This window comes from Nuphar pumila, chromosome 17 (assembly GCF_984573655.1).
Source record: "Nuphar pumila chromosome 17, dmNupPumi1.hap1.1, whole genome shotgun sequence".
NCBI classification, from domain to species: domain Eukaryota; kingdom Viridiplantae; phylum Streptophyta; class Magnoliopsida; order Nymphaeales; family Nymphaeaceae; genus Nuphar; species Nuphar pumila.
The window spans coordinates 10,817,254-10,837,832 of NC_143265.1; the positions used below are offsets into that span (position 1 = coordinate 10,817,254).

At 38.7% G+C, this 20,579-nt stretch overlaps 1 protein-coding gene across 1 annotated transcript; it reads left to right on the top strand.

Annotated features, from left to right (window-relative positions):
* The first annotated feature begins 7,269 nt into the window (after positions 1 to 7,269).
* Positions 7,270 to 8,031, top strand: LOC149811616 (cysteine-rich repeat secretory protein 55-like). The gene has a single exon (XM_089992885.1). It carries the CDS (start codon positions 7,270 to 7,272, stop codon positions 8,029 to 8,031), a length of 762 nt encoding a protein of 253 aa, XP_089849011.1.
* Positions 8,032 to 20,579: the final 12,548 nt, after the last annotated feature.

Below are 20,579 nucleotides of genomic sequence, written 5' to 3' on the forward strand. Positions count from 1 at the left end.
ATCTCTCACTTGGCAAACGTGAAACTTTTTGCACTGGTGGTTTTGCGACCACTTCTCGTTACAATTGAAACAAAGTCCTTTCTTAATTTGATCTCCTCTCTGGGCTCGTGAGATGAATTCCACCTTTGGGGTGGTGGGCGAGGGGCCTCGGGCAAACCGCAGGGTGGGTTTGCCCTGTTTGCCTTTTGCATATGACTCAAATAGGCAAGGAGGTTTCTTTAAAGCTTCTAAGTGTTTTTGCTTTTCATCATGAAAAAGGGCTATTTTGTATGCCTCTTTGAAAGTTCTGACATTGGCAGCTAGCACCTCTATTTGAAGTTCTTCGTATAGTTCACCCGTGTAGGAGCCTAACAGTATCTCTCTGACTACGTGCGGGGCCAAGGTGTAAAGTTCCTTAAATTCATTTTGGTAGTCTGCGAGGCTACCCTTTTGTCGTAAATTCTTTAAATCCACATGATAATTAACAAGGGTTGTAGGGTCAAAGTGCTCCATGACCCCGGTCATGAACTGATCCTATGTGGGCTTGTCTCACACTATAACCATCCATTGGTATCATCGGAGGATGCTGCCCTCAAGGTGGGTGATGACCTCATCAACCTTGGCGTCGAGGGGTATGCCGTGACAAGTAAAGAAGTGTGCCACCTTATAGAGTCATTCATGAACATTTTCGCCAAAAAAAATAAGAATCTCAAATCTCACCTTGCGGCTAGGTCTTGTCTCATAGCTATAATAGTTTCCACCCTGTGCATGCCTCGGCGGTTCGCCGAGGAGAGATTCAGCCGCATCGTCTATCCGGTCGAACATGCTGGCCTGGTCGACTATGCTGGGGCCTGTCACACCCGGGTAACGTGGTGGGTTGGTGCAGCCACTGCCTGTGCTTTGTCCGGTGCGCATGGAAGTGTTTAGCGCCTCAAAGCGCTCTCTCAGCAATACCAGCGTATGTTGTATATGCTGAAAGTTCTTGGCATTCACTTGTCGACCCTTCGCCATTTCAACTTGAGTCTGCTCGGCCAAGGCCCAAGCCTGCTCACTGTGACGAAGCGAGTCCTCGGCTCGCTCGCGTTCCCTTGAAGATTCTAAAACGTCCATGAGAGGTGGTTCGCTCTGATATCAATCTGATAACTCTGGTTGTTTCGGGTTGTCAAAAACTTCGGCCACAACCGACTCAGCAAGTAGAGCAGGTGCTACGCTGTGATACACCAACTCTAGACCAAACAATTATAGGTCTTCAATGGGGCACGCCTCTGAACGACGCTCTCTTGGAACAAAAGGGGAGCTCTGACATCGTTGGGGAAAACCTCCCCCACGAGCAATGGCTGCAAAAAGGGGTTTTACAAGGAAGAGTCACTCGCGCGTTGAGGTGCCCAACGCAAGTGAAACCAGAACACTAAGGTTCCATGCGTTGGGGCATGCAGCAGGGTGCTGGAGTCGCAGAGGCTGGCACGTTACGATGTGGTGCGTGGAGGAGTGCACACGGCACAGGGTCGTGCAGCAGAGTGTGTGTCGCATAGGAATAAGAGAAACGTAGGGTAAAAAGCAAAAGTGCAACACATGAAATATCATAAAATATAGCAGCTGAAAAGCAAAAACTTCAAAATATATTAAGTCACGAACTCTCTTTTTTCTCTAACACTCTCTCTACCTTTCTCTACATTTTTAACATGAAGAGGTACAATATTTATAGAAGGCAAAAGGCCTTTACACGAAAATAGAAAGGCTAAGCTAAAAGATAAAAAAAGCAAAACACACGTACACTACCTTTTACCCTACTAACAAAAAGCAATTCCTATAAACTAGGAAAACTAACAAATCGTGGGCTTTGAGTGCCCTTCAAGAAAATCGTGGGCATTGGATGCCCTACCCACTTCTTCTTCCTTGAGCATCAAAAAAATGGACGTGGGCTTTGGATCCTCTTGCCCACGACCTTGAGCATTAACCAACATTTTCCCCCTTAATGTGAAAGGCCTTGCACACCTATGAATTCTCTGAACATCAAAATTTTTTTAGATGACAAGGCTTTTGTAAAGCCATCAGCAACTTGATCATTTGTAGAGCAATGCTTCAGCACTACTTCACCTTTTTCCACTGCATCCCTTATAAAATGATATCTAAGCTCAATGTGCTTTGTCCTACCATGAAAAGTAGGATTTTTAGCAATAGAAATTATAGACTGATTATCACAATAGAGCTTAGTTGGGAGATTTTGCTCTACATGCAGATCCTTCATAACACGCCTCATCCAGATTGCTTGACAGGTAGCAGATGTAGCCGCAATATATTCCGCTTCTGAAGATGATAGCACTATTGAATTTTGTTTCTTTAAACACCACGACACAATGCCTGAACCAAAACTGAAAGCAAACCCGCTTGTGCTTTTTCGATCATCCATTGAACCTGCCCAATCACTGTCAGTAAATCCAATCAAATTAAAGTCAGTAACATGATTATAAAAAAATTCATAATTGATTGTTGCCCGTATATAGCAGAGAATTCTTTTTGTTGCTCCTAGATGTTGCACAAATGGATTGTGCATAAACCATGAGATCATACTGACTGAGAATACAATGTTTGGCCGAGTGTGAGTTAAATACATTAATCCTCCGACCAAGCTTCTAAAACATCTTTCATTTGCTCTTGCCATTCCATCTTCCAAACTCAATTTTTCATTCACATTCATCGGAGTTTCACAAACTTTGCAATTCAACATCTTTGATTTTTTGAGTAGTTCCAAAGCATACTTTTCTTGAGACAAGAAAATCCCTTCTTCAGATTGCACGATATGAAGACCAAGAAAAAAACATAGTATCCCCAAATCTGACATTTCAAATTCCTTCATCATACTATGTTTAAATTCTGTAATAAGCTTAAATGAAGAACCAGTGTAGATAATATCATTTACATAGACACTTACAATGAGCAATTCATTCCCATTTACTTTGACATAAAGTGTAGGTTCACTATCACTTCTTTGAAAACCATTTTGGTGGAAGAATTTATCAAGGCAACTATACCATGCACGCGGGGCTTGTTTTAACCCGTATAATGCCTTTTTTAACTTATAAACTTTTTCTTCCTTTCCTTTAACAACAAATCCAGGTGGTTGATCAACATACACGACTTCATTTAGAAAACCATTTAAAAATGCAGCCTTAACGTCAAATTGATAAACTTTCCATTTAAATTGAGTTGCAATCGCAAGGATCATTCTCACAGTTTCAAATCTTGCAATAGGTGAAAATGTTTCAGTAAAATCAATTCCATACTTTTGCACGAACCCTTAAACAACTAACCTTGCCTTATATTTTTTTACATTTCCACCAGCATCATACTTGACCTTATAAACCCACTTTACTCCAATTGATTCCTTTTCAGGTAGCAAGTTAGAAAGCTCCCATGTGCCATTCTTCTTAATGACCTTCATTTCTTCTTTCATTGCATCTATCCATTTCTTATCTGTGCATGCTTCATCATATGATGATGGTTCTAGAACAACAAAAGCAAAATCACATTTATAAATATGCTCTAGAGACCGTACCTTTTTTGGAGGAGTGTCCACATCAAGTGTGGACTCAATATTTTATGTGAATTCATCTCCCATACTTGACGTTTCTAGAGATAATGCTTCAGTAGTATGATTTGATTCTGATGTCACTTCATCAATTTGCAACTTCACACTTTCATTGTTGGTCCATTCCCAACATGCTTTTTCATCAAAAATAACATCCCTTCTTATAATTAATTTTTTAGAAGAAGGATTATAAAGATAATATCCCTTAGTTTCATTACTATAACCAACAAAGATACACTTTTCACTTTTCTTATCTAACTTGGTTCTTTCTGAAGAGTCAATCAAAGCATATGCTATACTGCCAAATACCTTCAACATACTTACATTTGGCTTTCGATTCCACCATGCCTCATAAGGTATTTTGTTTTGAACTGCCTTTGTTGGAGAAATATTCAAGATATGAACTGCAGTGTTAACGGCTTCTGCCCAAAACTCATTTGGCACCTTCTTTTCACTTAGCATGTTGCGTGCCATTTCTACCACTGTACGATTTTTCCTTTCTGCCACTCCATTTTGTTGTGGTGTCTTTCTTACTGTCAGTTGTCTGCGAATACCATGATCTTTACAAAACAAACCAAACTCATCAGATAAAAATTCTCCTCCTCTATCTGTGCACAATATTTTTATAGTTTTTCTTCTCTCATTTTCAAGAAGAAACTTAAATTCCTTAAATCTATCAAATGCATGAGATTTATGAGAAAGAAAGTACACCCAACTCATTCTAGTAAAATCGTCAGTTAAAAGCAAAAAATATTTGCTATTGTTTAATGAAGGAGTTCTCATGGGCCCGCATATGTCAGCATGAACTAATTCAAGAGGTTCTTTAGTTCTCCATGCTTTTCCAACTGGGAATGATAATTGGTGTTGTTTACCATAAATACACCCTTCACATATCTCATTTGTACAATTAATGGCTGGCAAACCAACCACCATATTTTTTTGATGCAAGAGTTTCAAACCATTAAAATAAAGATGCCCATACCTCAAATGCCACAGTTTAGATTGATCAACACCATTTGCCATAAAGGCACAATCATCTATCTTGATCATTTCAAGTGGAAACATTTTATTTTGAACCATATCTATTTTTACAAGAATTGTACCATTATTGTTTTTAATCTCACAGACGTCATTTTCAAATAAAAGAGTGTAACCCTTTTTAACCAATTGCCTTACGCTCAATAAGTTCTGAGCCAAACCAGGAACATAATACACATCTTGAATGTATCGTTCATTACCTGATTTTGTCTTGATTGCAACTGTTCCTTTGCCATTGACGTCTACTTTATTGTTGTCCCCAAGCCACACATTCAACTTCACAGTCTCATCAATATTCTTAAAAAGACTTCTATCACCGGTCATATGATTACTGCAACCACTGTCTACAAACCATATTTCACTTTTGCAGTTGTTAGTATTCATGCTTGCAAGAAACAAATTTTCATTTTCATCTGCAAAATTTGCTTGTTGCTTTGCGTTTTCAAAACATCGGGCTTCAATATGACCAAATTTCTTATAAAAATGACATTGTTTCCCTCTAAAGAACAGATTTTGATTATCTTTTTTTGTTCCATCATTCCTTTGAGAGGAATCATAAAACCTTCCTCGACCTCTTCCACGTCCACGAAAGGATCCTCTAAAAGCTCCTCGTCCTCGACCTCTACCTTCACACTTTTGATCAAACTGAGCATTCTTTTCTTTTGGAATTTCAACTTTCGATTGAAAGGCCTGTTCTAAAGTTTTTTCTGAAGACCTGTTTATGCGATGCTCATGGGCTAAAAGAGACTCCATTAGTTCATCAATAGAATACACAGATAAATCCTTAGACTCTTTAATTGCAATAACAACATGATCAAATTTAGAAGGTAGACACCTTAAAACTTTTTCTACTATTTTTTGATCATTTAAAATTTCACCAAAGGTCTTCATTTGATTTACAATAGTAAAGAGCCTAGAAAAGAAGGTTTGAATTGACTCACTGGTTTTCATAGAAAACGTTTCAAACTCTCTTTTTAAGGTTTGAAGTTTAACCGTAGTGATCTTCTTATCACCATGAAATTTTTGCTTCAGAAGTTGTCAAGCTTCTTTTGACTTAGTAACACCGGCAATAGTCAGAAAATGGTTTCAGACACAGCCTGTTGTAGTACTAACAATGCTTTTGCATCTCTCTTTCGAGCTTCTTTGACATCAATTTTTTCTGCTGCCTTTGATCCTTCAACATCTGCATAACCATTTTCGACCAACTCCCAGAGGTCTTGTGAGATAAAGAAAGTCTTCATCTTAATATTCCAGAATTCATAATTTTCACCATTAAAAATTGGCACTAATGATTGTGACAAATTAAGAGAGTTGAAATTATTTGCCATACCAGACTTACTCAACAATTATCCTTCAAAAAAAATTTGAATCTATAGGAACCCCTTGCTTCGGCAATGCTCCTATTGCGTTTTTCTCGAACGCTCAGCTTTGATTCGAATCTGTGCTCTGATACCAAGAATTGAGAGAAATGTAGGGTAAAAAGCAAAAGTGCAACACATAAAATATCACAAAATATAGTAGCTGAAAAGCCAAAAACTTCAAAATATATTAAGTCAGGAACTCTCTTTTCTCTCTAACACTCTCTCTACCTTTCTCTACATTTTTAACATGAAGAGGTACAATATTTATAGAAGGCAAAAGGCCTTTACACGAAAATAGAAAGGCTAAGCTAAAAGATAGGAAAAACAAAACACACGTACACTACCTTTTACCCTACTAACAAAAAGCAATTGCTATAAACTAGAAAAACTAACAAATCGTGGGCTTTGAGTGCCCTTCAAGAAAATCGTGGGCATTGGATGCCCTACCCACTTCTTCTTCCTTGAGCATTAAAAAAACGGATGTGAGCTTTGGATCCTCTTGCCCACGACCTTGAGCATTAACCAACAAGGAAGACCTAGGCATTGAGGTGTGTAGTGCATGAGGTGGGTAACACGTGGATGCACGCAACAATAGGGGCTGGCGAGTAACAGGGTCGCACGATAAGGCGTGCGGCATGGGCGATGTGAAGCGTGTGGCAGGGGTGTGCAGTGTCGGGATGGTCGCACATTGCAGTGTGCGATGGGATATGGGTGTGGCACGAAGTGCGTGCGATGCAGGGACAACTGTGCGTTGAGGCGCGTGACACTGAGGCATGCAGCATGTGGGGTGTGCGGCACGCGATTGAGCCCACACGTGAAGGGTGTGCGGTGCGATTGAGCCCACACGTGAAGGGTGTGCGGTGTGTACATCAAGTGGGGGTTAAAAAATATCATTAAATTTGTGAGCACGACTACACTGACTTGGACACGGATCCCATCATTTGAAATACATTCAATCCTAACCATCCAATCAATGACGGTTCTGTTGGATGGTTAAGATTGGATGTATGATGAAACCCATATCTCTCAGTTTTCCACTGACTGTACAACAATTTTTAAATGAAAGGATGTGGTCATTCTTCAACCACACCGTCTTGAGTATCTGACAATTCAACGCGGCTCAATCGAGTCAAAGATGCCGGCTGGTGGTGCTCCGTACAACCATAATAATGAGGATGGATATCATTATCAATGTCTCCTGATCTCGACCCCTGGCTTGGCTCATTAAATATGTGGAGGACGCGGCCATTCTTTCTTGTGACAAATTGTAGGTTCAGTTTCAGAGTTTCTCATCACATCGAAATGAAAATACCCTCTTGCCATCCCTTCCTCCTCCTGTTCCTTTGTTTAGGTCTCAACCTACAACTGGGTTCGTCCTTTAATCCATACCCCTCGCCTGTAGGCTTCGACTGCAACTCAGTGAGGCCCATCCCTCCCCTCGCCGCTGATGCCGTCGATGCAACCATCAAGGACAGCATCCACAGGGTGGGTGCGCAGCTCGTCGCCAAGGTGGTGCGAACGGGTATCGCGACAGCCAGCTATGGCAGTGGCGCGTCTGCCGTCTACGGCCTCCTCCAATGCAGGGCCGACGTTAGCTCCATGGACTGTGCTGCCTGTGCAAAGGAGGCCCAGACTCAATTCCAGAATCTCTGTGCTAAGGACGGCAAGGCCAGGCTCTGGTTCGAGCGCTGCTACCTGCGCTACGACACGGTGAACTTCTTCGGCAAATTGGACCGGATGGACAACTACATCACCTACAACAATGCGGCGAACGCGTCGAACCCAAAGGTGTTCCAAGAGAAGGTGAAGAAATTGATGAGCCAAGTGACCGCCGCTGCTGTGGCGCCAGGCAGCCGAGCGCTGGGCAAGGCGGAGATAGCGGTCACGCCCAAGGTGACCATCTATGGGTTGGCACAGTGCACCCGAGATTTGGCTTCTTCCATATGTTCCAATTGCTTGGCCACCGCAGTGTCTAAGTTCCAGACTTGCTGCGTGGGGAAGGAACGTGGGAATGTCATCTTTGGTAGCTGCAACGTACACTACGAAGTCTATCGCTTCTTCTAATTCCCTGTGTAGTCTTCGATGCCAAACTTGGCTGGTTCGCTGTGCTATGTGCTCTCTCTCTCTCTCTCTCAGTCTCTCTCTCTCTGAGCAGAGTTCTTGACCATAGAACTCAAATAAAAGCTTGATGTACCTTACTATCAAGGGAAAAGGATAACTTCTGAGAAAATTGTGTTTGGCGTTTCAAGGCTACGACAGAACTTGTGGGGTTTGTCATGGACGGGGGTTGGGACTGGCGTGTCCAGTGGCACCTTTTATAAAATGAAAGGGCGGGGACAAAGCTGTGCTTTCGATAAAGGATCGATGCACTCCCTCTTCAACCTTTCAATAAAGGATCACACCTGTGGGTTTTGAACTCGTAACATCTATTCGATTTGGTGACTTATGAACTCGCCAAATCAGATGTGTAATTATGTGGTCAATCCAAGCCAAACCAAGAACAGAGCCCTTGTGGGCGAGGATGTCCAAGTTCAATCCATGTATAGTTTGTCTATTGTCATGAACATCAATCTTTGTGGACTAATCAGATGTGTAATTGTGTGGTCAATCTAGTAATAAACGAGAACATATCAAATTTCAAGTTCCGTTCATTGCCAAGATGAACAGCACCCAAAACTGAAGTAGGTTGTGGCTTGTGTTGATGTGCTCTTCCACTAGATAACTTTTGGTTATGATGTGGTTTAGGCAAAAATTTAAACCATTTATAGTGAGTTTAGAGCTTCAACCCTTGAACGTGTGTGTGTGTGTGTGTGTGTGTGATTGGGTCCTGACCAATTTATCTAACCATTCTGGTTGGTTCCAAGAAATATAGTTGCAGGTATTTGCATAAACTGAATTTGTGGAATTATCCTCTATAACTTGGTAGACAATTTGTGTTAAGTTTTGTATTTTTCATGTTTAGATGTAATTTTATGGAGATAAAAAATTAATGGCTCTTATTGCACAAAAATAATAATTATATAACCACTTTTTTTTTGTTAATTTGACTTGATTCTAATTTTTTTTTTTTTGTAAAACAAGCGCTACCAACAGTTAAACACATCTACATGTCAATATTAGGCAAAAACACATGCTAATATAAGTGACAGCTAAGTTGATAAATTGTTTTGGCAAAAATATTATATATATTTTTATGATGATAAACCATCTATGAAGCCATGGAAAACCCCGGGTGAAGCACCACGACTAGGGGTGTCAATAGGTTGGGTTTGGTTCAGACCCAAGTGGAACCAAATCCATACCTGAATTGAGATGATGGTACCAGATCCAGACCCGGGTCTAATTGAACTCGCCATAAGAGAAATTATACCCGGATGCTATAAGAATTCCATGAACCATATCGAGTAAAATAATATTTTTTAATCTTTTTACATTGAAAAAATGCAGATCTGGTATGAAATTTCACAAACCATACCTGGGTCCATATATTAATGGAATACTTGGAGTTTGACCCAAATTCTAATTAGACATTGTTGTTTATTACCAAACCCTGACCCTATAAGGTCTGGGTCAAATCCGACCCATTGACACCCTACCAAGGACCACTGTGCCAAATCATTGTTGTTTTAGCTAGGGGGTGTCAACAGGTTGGGTTTACCCGGACCTGATCCGATCCAAACCCTATAGGGTCCGGGTATTATGACAAATAAGAATACCCAGGTCCGGACTCGAAGGTCCGTTTAATACATAGACAAATAAGAATACCCAGGTCCGGACTTGGCACCGCTAATCGGTCGAGTCCTCAGGGACTGGTTTGGTATCCCTGGCTGAGAACCGGGTCACTTAATAGACCCACATGAAATATGTTTTATCAGACAAGATGTTGAATCAAAGTAACAAGCCATCCAAGATGTTTCGTTGGCTGGACAAACGCCACCCAAAATATGCCCGGCAGTATTTCTCTAGCACTACTGGCATGCAACCCCCTAGAGTTAGTGTTAGAGGTATCAATGGGTCAGGTTTGAACCAGATCTGACATTATCAAACCCTATAGAGTCGGGCTTTGGTGATAAATAAAAAGACCCAATTAGAATCCAGGTGAGACCCAAAGGGTCTGATTAATATATGAAGCTGGATGTGGTTTGTAAATTTTTATACCAGACCCGGGCCTGACCTGAGTTCCTACTAAGATTCAAGATTTTTAATATAAACAATATTATTTTATCAGGTATGGTCGGGGTAATCTTTATAGGATCCTGGTATGGTTTCTCTTATAGTGGGTTTGATTGGACCCAGGTCCAAACCCGATACCAACATCACAAGTCAAGTTTGGGTCTAATTCCACATGAACCCGAACTAAACCAAACCTGACCGGTTGACATCATTACCTAGAGTGCAACTTAGACAACCCTTGAAAAAACAATCAGAACTACTTTGTCCAATGTTTCAAGCATGGGGCGATCTTGCGCGAAGCTTGGCATCCACACGATGTAGGATTGTCTTGCATATGAAACATCTTATGGTATGTTTGATAGCTTCTCCAAGAATGGACAAAACGAACGAACAAAACAGATAGAACACACGTGTACTATATCCCACCATTGTTTCGACTGTACATGGAAGGTGTGTTCCAAATAACATTTGTTTTATGCTGTGTAGACATCATGGACACACACGGATAATGTGTCGGATGGTTTTGTTTTGGATCGTACGACTCGATCTGCCCAACCATATAATGTTTTAACATGTTTATTATAGATTTTAACTTCGGATATAGATCTCCAATTGGATCTAAAAGCTAAAAAAATGTTTCAAATTTAGGTAATTTGAGAAAAAATAAAATTTATATTATATATATGAATGCATTAATCGGTGTCATATTGAGTCTAATTATGAAGTTTATCAAAAATTATGGATTTTAGCCCCAATTATGGATCTCAAAATTGATCTAAGTATGAAAAAAACTTTAAATTTTGGGTTATTTAAGAAAACCAACAAGAATTCATATATTTTATATACAAATGCAAAAACTATAAATAAATTATAAAACCCAAAAATGCAAGAAAATAAATCATAAATAAACCAAAAAACCTAAACTACAAAAAACATAAACTATAAATAAGCCATAAAATCAAAGAAACCATAAATAAATCATAATAAAAAATATAAAAAACCCAAATTAAAAAAAATAATGCTAATCAAATACAAGAAAAGCCTTAATCAAATTAACTATCAAAAAACCATAAATCACAAGAAAAATAAAGCATAAATTCATATCGTAATCAAAGAAATTCAAAGAAAAATAACCCTAATTAAATACAAGAAAAACCATAATCAATTTAACTATAAGAATCCTTAATTAAAGGAATTTGATTCAAGCCTTAAAAAAATATTTTATTCAAATCCCTAATCGAAGAAGAAGAAGGAGAGAAACAAAGAAAATGGGGAAGAAAGGGAAAAGGAAAGAAGATACAGTGAGAGAAAAACCAAGAAGGGGAAGAAAAGAGAGACAACAACCTCTAGCTGCCAGATTCTCACTGTGAGAGAGGGGGGAGGGGGGTGTTCGGAGATGAGAAATGAGAGGACGTCAGTGTAACCAAGTGGTGGGCATCGGGCTAGCTCGAGCCCGTTTAGAGCTTGGCCGATCCGGCTTTGTGTGACCCACCCTGAAGATCACCCAACCGGTTTATTAACAGACCTGGCTTGGGGCCGGGTCTTAATGGGCTCGGGTTTGAAGAACAGACCATGACCCAGCACATTGGCCCAATGGGCCAATGTGAAGAAGCAACCCAAACCCAACTAATTAGGTAAATAATAAATAACTAACAAGTTTTCGTGTACTCAACTAATTATTTTCCTAGTTTTTATAAAATTAATGCAACTAATTAGGTACATAATAATAGTTATCAAGTTATTATGTAATTAATTAATTTGTATATTATTACTAATTAATAAATAGCTCAGGCTCCTTAGTCCTGCCCGATAGCCCATGGGTTGACCCAAACTCAGCCCACGTATATAACGGGCCGAGTTTCAGCCCAGTAGGTATCACGCCTGGACCTAAAACCTTGACTCAAACCCAGCCTTTGGCTGGCTGGGTCAGCTTGGCTTATCAAGTCACTCGGACTGCTGCCCACCATAGGGTAACCCTGATGCTCACTTATTTCTTCTTCTTTTTTGTGATTCACTGTTCTCAACGTAACAGGGAGGTGGAATGGTGAATCACAGTTCCACAAACACGATGGACATGGTTCCGTGCATCCACTGTCCATTGTTTGTTCGCGAGAGCATGATTTTTAGCAACACTGTCCTTAATCACGTTGAAGGTGCCATCAACCAACCCCTTAAGGAGCATGTATATGTTTTATGAGTCGTTTGAGTCCATGCAACTATCCTTACCCACTGAAGGGCATCCCTTCACCTTGCAAACACATGATGCGTTGGCTTGTGAGAAAACATGTCCCCACCCCTATGCCTTTTTTTGTCCCAAAAATATGACATGCAAGAGTTGGAGGGAGGAGGTCTGGTTGTTGCATCGCAGACAGAGGAGTACGGGTAGCCCGCAGCCCATGACACAAATGCCCTCGTATTGGGCAATTCATTTCCCTTAGAACTGATACTGATACAAATGGGGTCGCTCATTTAGATCACAATATTACTGAATCCAACCTAACCAGATCCTGCCCAATGAGATCCACATTTGGATATTATTAAGAGTTGGGTTAGAAAGTAATGTCAAACATAGATTTGATTAGTTGATCATATATGATTTGTCTGTAATTATGTCGCACCCTTGTAGGATTCATATTAGCTTTGGACTTGATGCAAAACTACATACCGAATCTAAATCTAATTATTAATCCGATGCTACTTTGTTCACTGAATCTGGCTAATCAAATTCAGATTTAGTGCTTATGGTTTCCAAAGAAACAAAGAAAAAGAAGACAAAGCAGATGGCATCTTTGGAGAGCAGATCAGGTGATCTGTCAAATCACTTTACATCTTCACCATCCATTGTTTCATTGCACAAGGTCCCCACAACATTTATGCAAGTTATGGACGGTGAGGATGCCAAATCACTTTTCATAAGGGCTGGTTTGAGATCAGTAGCTGAGATGGGTGCAGCTACCACAGGTGGTAGTTGCCAAATCCATCCTTTAATGTAAATACAAAAGAGAAAGGGCCTCACTTCCCATACCAAATGCATAAACGCCCATCCTAGCACTGAAATTCCAAACGAGATCAGCATGGGCGTTAGATCAAGATTTTGCCTCGATAACACCGAATACATAAATGCATATCCCAGCACCGAGATTCCAAACAAGCTCAAAAGTGATTTAGCAAATCACCTAATTTGCTCTCGCATCCCGGGTTTACTTTGTTAACTGACATGCCCTACACACAAAACAAAATGTTTGTGGGTGCTTGAATTTGCCGAGTACGGGTTGAATCCACAGGGAATGGGAGAATATTTGAATTAAATCTAATAATTTTAATTTATTAATATAACAATTGTCTACAATGAATTAAAACAACTATAATTAAATCATAAAATGAAAATTAACTACAGGTAATTCCTAATGCGGCTACTCAAGCTTCATCCAGGACACGGAGGCATTTTCATCATTTTACCAACTATAACTTTCTCGTACTTGACGTAATTAACCTTTAACCTGTAGGAGACTTGCCAACCTAAACAACAAAAAAATAACAAATCAGCAATGAAAATACTATAATTAATTAAAAAATATAACTAGTTCTAGTTCTAAAAATAATTATGAAAAACTAAATTGTAATTAGAATAAAAATAAGCAAAAAAGAAGATTCTAATTAAACTAACTAATGTATGCTAGACTAACTAAACTAACTATTGTAATTACACTAACTATTCTGTAGAAAACTATGAAAAATTACAGCAGATTAATAAGCCAGTGAAATGTTGTTTTGCCCTCGCTATAGTACACAAATAATTTTCTGACAGGTTTTTAGAAACAGGCAGTTTGAAGGGTCAAAATAGATCCAAAATTTTTAAATGTTTTTTGTTTGATTCCTGACACGTGCAGGAATCATATTTTTTTTACAGAATCTAAAAATTCATCTGGAAGCTCCAGATATAAGAGTTTCAAAATCAGTAAAAATCCAAAAACAAGCCTGTCTCGAAATTCCAAATTTTGAAAAACCAGTTTTTGCCAAACATTTTAGAACCCAACCATTGTTTTAATCCATGAAAATCGATGTATACATGCTTAGAATACATGTTTTTGGTTCCTATAGTGATATTCATGCATATATATGTGTTTCTTTTTATATATGTATATACATGTGTAAAAACTAGATATATATGTATGTATTTGGGCAGGTTTGAACAGATCTATCCCATGGATGGAGTGGACAGATTTGACCACCGTAATGAGGGGCAGATCTAGACCGGTCTGGACTATTATCCATTATGACCGATCTGGACAAATTTAAAGAAGTTTTGTTTGTTCAGCAATAAACTGAATACTGAATAAAAAATAGATTTAATAATGATATACAGGGTCAAATATTGCTTTTGGGATCAGATAGATTTCTACCTAGCCCTAGCCGATGCAGTCGGCTGGGACAAGACAAACTTGTTGTCCAGTCCCAACCGACAGAGTCCCTATCACTAGATATATATATATATATATATATATATAAATCATAAAAATATATGTAATATATATACTTTTTGGTTACCAAGCCCAGCCGAGCCTGATTTGGCTGGGCAAGTGGTCTAGTTATGGCTCCAGTCGATCTGAGTCGGTTGGGTGTGGTTTGGTAGTGCACAAACCCAACTGACTGACTTCGGCTGGGATAGATGCCTGAAAAAAATTTGTTTATGCTTATGTTCATGTAAAACGAAAAAAAACTTGTTTTGATTGTGGTTCACTATTTGATTAGCATATATGGATGCATGTACTCTTGTAAGTGCTTGTGCTTGTGCATGTATGCCTAATTGGAAATCTATAAAAACATGGTTGCTTGTGGTGAATCTTGCACTATTGAAGGATCATATGCATATATATGCATATGTGAGTCATGAAACCCTTTTTATTCATACAATCTGAAAATACATATGCATTCTTGCAAGATAAAGTTGCATATGCATGTATATTGGATGTCTTATGCTTATATCTATATATATTTGTTTTGTTACAGACTGATTGGTAGCCCAACCAAAAACGGCTGGCCTGTCAGGCCTTGGCACCTCTTTCTGGCCCAGCCATATGTTGGCTGGGCCAAGTATTTAAAAGCTTAACAAAAAAAAAAACAGACTTTTTTTTGTGTTGATTGGCAACCATCTGAGGGTGCTCGGCTGACTACCAATCATTGGCTACATGCACAGGCCCGATATGGGCTTGTGTGTGCCAGGCCCAACAGACTAAACTTCGCTGGATTAGAACCGAGCCCAACTGATGCGGTCGACTGGTGCTTTTTAAAATAATAATAATAATAAAGTAAATTTTTTATTTCTATTGGTAGTTTGGCCAGACCGGCCCAGACCTGGGCAACACCTAAACGTGTGCTGGGCCTTGTAGGCAGTCGGGTGCCTTTCAAAAAAAAAAAGGTGTACTTAATACCGAGTGTTGCTTGAACCTAGAATTTTAATTGAAAATGTACGTAGATTTTCAGCTTTTGTTAAGTGCATGCATTTTGATTCTAATACATGTTATGGCTAGAATTTTTCACATGTCTTGACCTGGCATGACATGCTTGAGCAATATATTATTTCAAAATTGTTCCAAGCACACATGCACTCATAAAAAGAATGTGATTCGTTTATGTGATCTAGTTTTCAGATTTCGCTAAGGTGGTTGGTTGATCTTTATGCATACTAATAATGAAACTTTTCACATGCCTATACTTGACACACCCTGTTTGCTTTGGTTTTTAAATGCAAATTTAGCTATTATATGCATACACAGACTTCGAATGTGGAATGTTTACAATATGTGCTTATATGGGAGTGTGTACTCATGCTTACATGATAAATGAAAACATGTAAATAACATAGTGGGGTAAACCCATGCATATGAATATTTTTGTTTCATACACATGGTTAAATTGGTATATATGATTGTGCATTCCGAAAACATTATGTATTCTTGCCTGTGTGTGATTGCATGAGTGTTCACATGTATTAGTTTTAAATGATTCATGAATGAAAGCATCTATATGGAATGATTACATAAAAGCACATGCACATGAATAGTGAAAACTTGCATATGAATGTTGTAATTTATGCACATCGTTAAATTAGAATATGTGAATGTGCATCACAAAGCACGTTGATATCATTATATATATAACATGTTATAATTTTTGCATATGATGCATCAATGATCAAATAATAGATTGATCATTGTGGGTTGTGTGAGCCTTAAGCTTGGATTGCTCCTTCTTTACTTGTTTTAATATATCGCAAAAGTTACATTAATGTTGTTTCACTATATTGTACTATTCCATATTTTTCATGAGTTATGGTCCCGTGGTAAGCCTCACATTTTGATATGTGAACTTGTATATTGATTTTTTCATGTTGAATTACAAATTGATAAATTAGTCATTAATAACAAGATAAAGAAAGAAAACACTGTAATATACGTTCTGAGATATCTCATCGTTAAAATGAGACTCTTAGAGTTTCGGTTTTGAGGGAACCACGAAGATACAAAAACTCTGTATGCATTATTGTTACCCCTAAACCCGATATTGAGATTTTTCTCCTGATCAAGGTTTTAGGAAGTTTCTGTCATTTTGCCTGGGGTGTTGTGTAGACACAGTTGTTGTTTTGGTATACCAAGAAAAGTGACACTTATGAATGAGTGGTCCTTGGTGTCCTGATATTAAATAGTGATATAATATTTTGAAGACTGTTTTGGTCGAGGGCTAAGTTTAGAACCCAATAATAAAATACAACTTGTGTGCTAAGTTATCTTGGGAACCCTACTTGACCTTGAGAATTCTTATATGTTTGGTGTATCCGCGGGCAACTGTAATAAAAAGATAAACTTAAATTGTGTCATTTTAAGAAAGACATGCATACAATTAAGAGAACTTGATAAAGTTAATAATTTATTCATGCATGTGCACTGACATCATGCGTTAGATCATGCATATTTATTTGTGTTCTTTACTTACGATGCATGGTTGAATTTTACGATATTGCATCTTGTTGCATGATGAATATTTTTACTGCTTATAAAATTATGAAAAGTGTTCTAGTAGCATCCCTCTTAATTATTGCACGAATTCTATCTGTATTCTTTATGAGTATTTGTTTCATTAGAGGGATTCGTATATAATTTTTTGGATTCTGACATCCTAGTTTTGGTATTTTTCGCAGCCTCAGATGCTTAGTGAGGCGACTTGATCATGAGAGAAGCTACGAGAGGATCACATGACTGTTTAGCATACTTCTTTGGATAGTGGGGCTCTTTGTTTTATTTTTATTTTTGTACTCTAATGTTCTTATTTATTTATCTCATGACTATCATTTTTTAATTAATAAAATTGATTCAGTTTGGGTTTGGTTTGAAAGATGAGGTGTAAGATCCCTTGTGGTGTATCAAGTTTCCTAGTTGTGGTGAAACTGTAAAGGCCTCGGGTCTCTAAGAAGATTTTCGTAATTGATTTTAAAAAAATATACACTTTTTCTTGGGTATGAGTTGGGGTCGTTACAATAAAACATTAACCTCCAGAATCTCATGCAAACGAGAGAATTAATGTCAACCAACCATTAAAGATGAGAAAAGGTGGAGTGAATCTCATATGGTTCCACTCACAAAGTGGAATATATGATTTGAAATGACATGAGTCAAAATCACATGAGATGCAAAAGCATTGAAGGCCCTTTTATAAAATCTCCAAAATTTGTGGTTTTAGCAAATCTACTTTGGAATGCACCTGAAAAGCTGAAATTAATATTGGTTGATCATCGGGATGGTCGTCGGAGCATTCAACGGTGTAGGCACTGGTGTAGTGTTTGGTAACTATCACCTAAGGTAGGCGAGAAGTGAAATGTGGAACTGAAGGTGTCAAATGTCATCTTAGTTTGATCATTTCCAAACGACTTTAGCACTGGGTATTCCTCACTTCCCACTTCGGATACCTTTGATGGCCAGTTTCCAAACATGGCCGAAATGTAGGCCTTGCATGAGTCCAGAGCTTTTCTTTTGGTTCTTTTAGGGGTAGAGCTTTACATAAATGTGATTCATTTTTCTCAAAGCAAAAGGCATGCTATTTTCATAAGCGAGAAAGTTCTCTTTTCTCTGAGAGCGGATCCTGTAAAAAGCTGCAATCTCACCCAGCGTTTACAACCACAAACCCCTCTTTCTTTGTTATAGTGAATCAGCAGATGTATAGTGAATCAGGTGCAGCGGCACATTACATTTGTGCAATGTGATTACACCCAATTCCAACCCCTCTTTCTTTGTTAGTGGGATGGTCTCCTTGGTCATATATCAGGTGCCCCCCTTCTGAAAGATATAATCCAACAATGTTTAGAAATGAACGGATTGAATCTGTACAATAACCGGACTAGTTTTATGCTAACAGAGCTAGGGGAATTGGGGCAGACACCTCACTTTTTATTATTCAACGTACCATTGGGTTTTAAACCTGCAACATCCCACCACAAAGGAGACGTGCACTGACAACTCCTAACAACCAAGCTGAGCCCCCCGTTGGTAAAGTGCAACCACCCATATACCAGTGGGGTTTGAACTTGCAACGTACCATCAAATGATGACTTGCAAAAACTGTTCCTACCAGATGGTTGGAGCCCTGGTTGGTTGACCCGGTTTATGCATGCCTGGCAAGGATAAGCGATTAGGCGTCAATCAGTAGAAATGGATCTTGATATAAAAAAAACTTCAGTCTGAATCTAGATCTGATAAGATTGAAACTGAAACAAATAAAGATCAGACCAACTAGAAATTAAGTGCAATACTAGAGCTAATTAAAGCAGTTTGGAGTGCAAAGCAAAACTGAATCAAATAAAGATCAGACCCAACCAAAAATTAAGTGCGGTACTGCTTAAGCTAATTAAACCTGCAAAGCCACGTCCAGCCACTAGTAGACCTTAAGGGCATGTTTGATGATTTGTCTTGGATAGAGCGAAATGAAAAAAGAGGACACAGAATATTGGTTCAATGTACTGTACCGAGTCCAATGTTCGTTTGATGAGTGAATAACTGGAACAAGAATCGGGAAACAAAAGATGCCATAAAATGCAGATGCCTTACAAAGAAGAAAACCAAAATCATTTTATCTTTCACCTTATTTGTGCAAATTCCTAAGATTGTACCGCTAGATTTTGAGCAAGTTCGAATGGCGAGAGGCATCTTAATTCACACTCAGAAGTGGCGTCTGGATTCACCAATTTTCCCTTATATAAATGAGCAAAGATCAGGATGGTGTGCTCGTAGACTGTGAGATGAAAAGACAGATCTATTCTTACAGCGATGGCATTAGGGATCAATTTCAGCTTGCTCCGTCGAGCAGTTTCCCATCAGTTCTAGTTGTTATTGAAACCTCTGCTCAGATCTGCGAAGAAAGAAACCCTTGCACGAATAATTAAACAGATTCGAAAAGAAAGACATCATCTCAAACACGGGAAGGAACGAACACGAGAAAAAAAGAGACAGGGAGGGCGAGGGTCACGAACCTGGGCGCTGCGTGAGAAGCCCAATCTGGAGGTGGTGATGTGCTCGTCTGGAACTGGAGGAATGTAAAGTGGAGGAAAGCTTCACCTGCCTCCATCGAACCCATCTCCGCCCCTTCGTCGCTGCAAGAGAGTCGGCTGCCCCTGTAGAGGTTGTTCCTCCCGTCCTATTATTTTCGTAACAGGGGAGGGTGAAACGAAAATAACGCTCCTTTTTTTTTAATGCTGTGGACTTCATCGTTTTAGTCCAGCGCAGCGCGATGCATATGGGATCCGAACCAAACTGGACCTGTTGACACCCCTACCCTGCTCAAGCTCGTTACTGACCGAGCTTTACCAGCCATCATGACATGGCTTATTTTCTAAGAAAATTATTTTTAAGTGTTTATTAAAACTTGATAATATATAAATTATGTATACAGAAAAAATTATTTAGGGCTCTACTTTTTACCTTTAATTTCAAAAATAAATTGCACTTTTTTGAAATTTCAAATGTAAGCCATCTTTTTCCTAAAAGCAATCAAACATGAATCTCAATTCAACATTTATCATCTTGAAAAATGCAATTCATTTTCTTTATTCTGTATTGTCCTTTGAGAATTGAAAGATACTCATTTATCCACAGAAAATGGAAAAGGTAAACAGTTTGAACTCTTAATAATGAAGCTATTATTTGTAATTTGACTAATGATTTAACTTGTGTTAAAGGGCAATGATAAATATAGGCCCTTGTTTGGCACTTTCCAGAAAAAACAATGGCTCACATGTAAGAGTTCACAAACATGAGCTCCATTTTTTAAAGTTAGAGGCAAAATGTTAGGCCTTAAATAGAATATATATATATATATATATATATATATATATATATATACATACACACACACGTGGAACGAGCATGCTGGTAGGGATGGCAGTGGGGCGG

What these genes read in the sequence shown, in the direction of transcription:
- LOC149811616 (XM_089992885.1), top strand. Translation starts at nt 7,270, where the DNA reads ATGAAAATACCCTCTTGCCATCCCTTCCTCCTCCTGTTCCTTTGTTTA.